Source organism: Adiantum capillus-veneris, chromosome 6, assembly GCF_014529385.1.
Source record: "Adiantum capillus-veneris isolate H3 chromosome 6, ASM1452938v2, whole genome shotgun sequence".
NCBI classification, from domain to species: Eukaryota; Viridiplantae; Streptophyta; class Polypodiopsida; order Polypodiales; family Pteridaceae; genus Adiantum; species Adiantum capillus-veneris.
The window spans coordinates 138,569,753-138,575,752 of record NC_140936.1 but is presented as its reverse complement, the minus strand read 5'-3'; the positions used below and the strand labels follow the sequence as shown (position 1 = coordinate 138,575,752).

Genomic DNA, 6,000 nt, shown 5'->3' with positions numbered 1-6,000 from the left:
TCAGGACTAAGTGGCACGGGGTCTTGAATGAAGACCTCGCCATGGGATCCACGGACAAAAACTGCACGCACAAAAGCAAAGGCACGCCCGCCTGTCGGATGCTTAAAAATTAATCTCGGACATATTTGGTAAATTCGGACATCCGAGGTGTAAACTCAGACAAGCATAAGTACACGTGAACACGCATCCATTTTCACCGAAATGAACACGCGCGTTAGGTTAGCTCACCAGCCTGCCACAACGCCCGTATGAGTTTGAAACCCCAAGGGTGACCCGCCGTAGTTTTTTTTCTGCCATCCGATCGTTTCGAGATTCCCCTTTTGCCGTCCGATCTTCTCGAGAACACCCCCCCACCCCCCCCCCCCCCCCCCTGTTTTGCTGTCCACCGTTGATCCCATGACGGGGCCTGCATTCCAGACACGTGCCATTTAGTCACGAGGGTGGGACTGTGCTGTGGACCACCCGCCTACATTCCACCTGAATTTTCCAGAGTCGTACTCATACCCCAGGAGTCAGCACTTTTGTTGCGCAGCACTGCAGCAGTATCCGATGAGAACCTTCAACCTGGTACTTAAAACGAGAGCTCCAACATGGATCACACTCATCACAGGATTGACCAGAACAGTGGCTTCTGCGAGGCGACGGGCATCTTCCACAGCAAGCGAGCTCGGATTTCTCTCCCGTCCACGCCTCAGCTCTCCCTGCCCGCATTTCTCCAGCAGCAAAGCTGTGGCAACAGCACAAGCACGGCTTACATCGATTTTTCAGACCGCTCCAGCATCAGTTACGCACAGCTGCACGGCCACATCAAAGCAGTTGCCGCAGGCTTGACCCTCCTCTTAGGCGTGCAGAAAGGCGATGTGCTTCTTCTCCTGGCGCCCAACTCCATTCATTTTGTCATCTTCCTGCAGGCCGCTCTATCAATTGGTGCTGTTATCACCACCAGCAACCCTCTTAGCCTTCCTGTGGAAATTTCACGTCAGGCGGTGCAGTGCGCCACCAAATTCATAGCCACAACAGCTGCTCTTGTTCACAAGGTAGCAGATTTGCATCTCCCTTTGATCATTTTGGGAAATGTCCTGCAGTCGGCTCATCTTCCCCCTCATGTTCCGCTCTCCAGACTCATCACTGCCCAGGTGGACAGCTTTCCTTCTACCGCAGTCTATCAAGATGACACCGCCTTACTGCTGTTTTCCTCTGGCACCACTGGGACTGGCAAGGGTGTCATCCTTTCTCACAAGAACCTCATAGCTCAGGCAGTATTCTTCGTTAATAGACCAGGTATGACGGGCTCACCTGCAAGAGTTTATCTTTGCTTTGTCCCCATGTTCCATGCATACGGACTAGCTTATTTCAGCAGTGCAATCCTTGCAAAAGGATTTCCCATGGTTCTTCTTCCTAAGTTTGACATGGTACAGATGCTCCTAGCCATTCAAACATACAGAGTCACCAATTTGCCCCTAGTTCCTCCGGTTTTGCTAGCCCTTGCAAAATCGAGCTTGGTAGAGAAATATGATTTGTCTTCACTGCGGGAAATATCTGTTGGGGCAGCTCCAGTGAGCAAAGATCTTGTGATGACCTTCAAAGCTCGATTTCCTGCTATAGTTGTGTTGCAGGTATGCACTATATTCTACTTGGAAAACAAGAAACAAACAGGAAACGCATCTGTATTTTTATACCAGAAGATAAGTTGAAAAGTGCAATAGATATTGCTTCACAGGTTATGGCGTACTTTGTACCTGTGTGGTGCGCATTAAAGCAAGGCTACTGTGCGCTCCTTCTTTAATGACCCAGTTGGATGAATTCAACTAGAGTTCTGTGTGTGGGGGGGAATCTTTATAGAGAATTATAGCGCAATTGGGGAGGATTCTTGCTATGGATGAGTTGGGCTGTCACCTTTTTTTTTTTCTTCCTTTAGGGAGGGGGAGAGGTAGGTAGGGAGGGAGGAGCAGGGACATTGTTTGTGTCATGAACTGGATTGGTTTTGTCAACAATTAGGGCCTTTTTAGAAGTTCTCTGTTTGTCATATTTAGCACTTAAAGTTGCTATGGCTGAGCTATTCACAGGGCTATGCTTTGACTGAGTCAACTGCTGTTGGAGCCACAAGCCTTACCGCTGAGGAGTCTCAAGAGTTCAGCTCAACTGGCTTGCTCGCTCCAAACACAGAAGCAAAGATTGTGGATGTTGATTCAGGAAATCCTTTGCCTCCAAACCATTCTGGAGAGATATGGCTAAGAGGGCCAACAATTATGCAAGGTAGCTCAATATATTTGGCATGAAAGTTGAACATCGAAAAGAGACCAAATGGCTCCTTTATACTCCAGAAATTGAACCACAGGATATCATGGACAACCTGAAGCAACGGCGAGCACTGTTGACAAGGAAGGATGGCTGCGTACAGGGGATCTCGGATACATCAACTCCAATGGATTTTTTATTATTATTGATAGATTGAAGGAGCTTATCAAGTACAAGGGGTTTCAGGTAATAAGATGAAAATGAGCTTGTTTTTTTTCAGAATGGATACATATCTTGTCTTTGCTAGCTTTCATGTAGGTTTTAATTTTGGGAGAGAACCTAGGGAGCTTCGATACATCATTGATGGTCTTTTAGTACTCGTGTTTCCAGTTATCTGGCTCATATCTAAACTAACATAATATGGTGGAAGGGGGAGCCCTTTACATGTGTCGAAATCTGCGACATGAAGATTGAACTCCAAAACTGAGAGAAGCCCCTGTGCAGAGAGAGAGAGAGAGAGAGAGAGAGAGAGAGAGAGAGAGAGAGAGAGAGAGAGGCCGCCGAAGGCGGCCGGCGGTACTAGTTACTAGTAAGCCTAAATTTTGGGGGGAGCCTCTTTTTCAAGCAAGTTGGCAGTGTTCCTTAGGTTGGGTCTTCTTTCAGAGAAGAGTTGCACAGATTTAGAGATGTCTTGAAGTTCAATTTCCTTAATGAGAGGGTCTAAAGGTGTCTTCCAGTTTCTCTACGCTCACTATCTCCAAAGATTCCAAGTCTGTAATGCATAGTGATACATAAATGGTCACTGGGTGCAAGCTGTGAATATGAAGAACTACTTGAGAAAATGGCCATGCTGGCACTGGTACAGAGGGGCAGTAGAGCAAGGTTCTACAATCTGCTGTTTATGCAATCATCTCAGCTGCAAAGGTAGTCTTGTGTTTGCTTTTCAGTTCCGGTTGTACCTGTAGTATTCTTCTGCCATTAGGTTTGAATAGCATGTTGTTTGATAAAGCATTTGTGCTCGGTATTTGGTTTAGGTTGATTAGTGCAGCTGTCTTATTGTGTTTAACAGATGTCCATTTGTTGTTTAATGAAGGAGCCAAAAGTGGGGGCTTGAACATTGCCGTTGCTAGTTTGCAATAGTGATTTTGAATACAATTACATGTATTAAAAATTCATATTTTGCAGGAGAGGCAGCATCCTGCACCTTGCTTGCTGCCCGTTCTGGAATTTACTAGGATAAATGTTTCTTAGGTATGAGTGGTCACTTGTAATTTTTGTTTGAAGACTGGATATCCCACAAGAGTTCGTTAATTTTCAGAATAGCTCTTGTGAGTTGTACAGAGTACATAAATATGAAGTCTCCAGCATGGACCCATATGGAGTTTATTGTATTGTCCTTTTTTGGTCAAATGAGCACATTTCATTAAGACCTGTAGTTTCCTAGAGGCTGACACGAAACCTGCTGCTTGTGCCAGAGGCTACATGTCTTTTCCTGACCTGCTACTTCACCACAGAAGGCCGTTCACCATTGCAGCAGTGGCTGTTGCTTGCCCATTGAGTGGCTGCACTGTTTGTGTGTGTGTGCGTGTATGAAGGTAAAGGTGCGCGCGCGCGCGAGAGAGAGAGAGAGAGAGAGAGAGAGAGAGAGAGAGAGAGAGAGAGAGAGAGAGAGAGAGACCAAACTGATAGAGTCCTTGTGGATCTAATCCAATGTTTGGGAACAAAATTAAAATGAAGTAAAGTGAGAGACTAAACTAAAAGACTAAAATAGTCGGACTGAAATCATCATCATCATCATCCATGCTGGAGGATGCCCGGCATCGGGCGTTGTTTGAGAAAGTATTGCATCGGTCGTTGAAGAGCTTCGTCAATGTCCGCCTATGTAGATAGTTGTACTATGCGTCTCCCATGTCGTGCTAGAATAGTCTTGATTCTCTGGTGGAGCCTCTGTCGATGTCGTGGTCGCCCCCGTAGACGTGGGCGTCTAGCTCTCTCAAGCTTAGTGGCTCTGTTCACTAATATACCTTTGGTAGAAGTGGGCTCTCAAGTCTGCTGTGAAGCATGCTCCTCTGGCTGCTGAGTCCCTGCAGGCTGCTCTAAAGAAGTCAGTGATCTCCCTCTGTGAATGTCTCCCACTGCCTGGTCTCCTCAAGAGACTCTCCCTGTGTTTACGCAGCTCTAGCAAAAACAACCCGAGGCATCTTTGATCCTGATATCTCATGACTCTAGCCAACGGTCCAAAGCCCTCTCTGAATAGAGAGTGAAAGCGGTCTCGTATCTCATAGTATACCGGGCAGTGACAAATGTGACGTAACTCTGTCTCTGGCTCTATATGACACAACTGGCATATCCTGGCTTCTGTTGGTACCCTCCTAAATCTGCAAGTCTCAATCTCTAGCTGATGCGATGATGTGCACATTTGACCAATAGCACATCGTATTCCATAAGATAAATGAGTGTCCATTTAGGCCGGTTTGATCACATATCCATCCTCTGTTAGTTGGAGGAGATGCTCTCTATAGAAAGCCATCTTTGTGCCCAACTCTTATACCTGCTGTATCCATGTGCTTCTGGTATGTAGTTGAATCACATCCTGACGTATAAGTCTAGTGATCTCTGTCCGTGTGAGAGAAAGGGAGGGTGCATCCAAGGAGTACTGGAATGGAGGAAGTCTATCCATGCTGAAGCCATGTGACTGAAACCATGATGTCATCTGCCCTTACCAACATATTGTGTCCCCTTGTAGCTCTAGCTGTTGGGATGACTCGAGGGCTAGCCAAGCATATCTGTCTCTAGGAAGGTTTCATGAATTATGCATGAAGGAAGCTGATCTCATAAAGTCCTCAACTACGAGAGGGGGGCAGCTAGCTCAACTCGAATAATCTTATGTGGCACTAAGGCCTTAGCCCGAATCATCCGAGAGGTCATAGAGACTAGAGGCCTCTCCATACATCTCCATCCATCAGTGCTACTAGATCTGCCCTGGTGGTCCACTGAGGACCCCCAATTTTGAACCCCATAGAGCATAGCTGAAGCCATTAGAGTGTCGAAAGGCCTCAGCTTTGTCTGAGGTTCCTGAAACTGAACCTGCGAACACATCTTTTCCAATCCTCCCAAGGCTGCATAAGCTCTCGTCAATTTAGTCTCCACTGAAGACTACTGTCACGAGGACGTGGCAGTTATTAACCATGTCACAAGGATGTGGCTATTGCTAACCTTGGTTGTTGGTTTCTTTCCAATGGGGTTTATTTTATTTGTTTTGAGACCCTCTTTTTGAAGTAGCAAACGGTCGGACATTGTATGGCCAATGTGAACGGTAGATTCACCCGCAAACGGGAAGTGGTCGGCACTGGAATTCGTATGGTAAGAGGATGTCTAGGCTCAAAGCAAGATCATATAGGTCCCCCCGTCGCACTTAGCAAGTTGGTGGATACTAGGAAGTGAACTCAATTAAGGCGTAAAGTCAAGGTGGGACTACCAACAAAAAGTATCCGATAGTTGGGCCACATTGCACTTTTGGATGCGGTCCCAATGAGGATAGATGGTTAGAAGACCAGTGGGAGCCCAACGGAAGCATCTCCTAAAATTTAGGGAACTGCTATTTTGGGCCGTGAAATGTGTTCGCGTCATTACCTCCGGTATGACTAGGGGAACACTTTATAACTCTGCCGCGAAGTCAACTGATGCGTCGGTTGGGATATTTTTAAGCGGCGAACCCAAAACGGGAAAATGCTTGTAAATGCGCCAAGTGTCACATTTTCA

At 46.5% G+C, this 6,000-nt stretch overlaps 1 protein-coding gene across 2 annotated transcripts in view; it reads left to right on the top strand.

The window, feature by feature from the left end:
- The first annotated feature begins 468 nt into the window (after nucleotides 1-468).
- Nucleotides 469-6,000, top strand: part of LOC147456361 (beta-phenylalanine coenzyme A ligase-like) — a 48,763-nt gene continuing 43,231 nt past the window's right edge. The window contains exons 1-3 of one of the 2 annotated variants that reach the window (XR_015188458.1): nucleotides 469-1,616; nucleotides 2,067-2,256; nucleotides 2,325-2,484. Coding sequence is in view for 1 of the 2 variants with exons in the window: in XM_086514876.1 (XP_086371002.1) it covers nucleotides 591-1,616; nucleotides 2,067-2,256; nucleotides 2,339-2,484 (1,362 nt within the window). In the remaining variant the exon portion in view is untranslated. The remainder of the gene's footprint in view (nucleotides 1,617-2,066; nucleotides 2,257-2,324; nucleotides 2,485-6,000) is intronic. The other variant, XM_086514876.1, reaches the window with a different exon arrangement.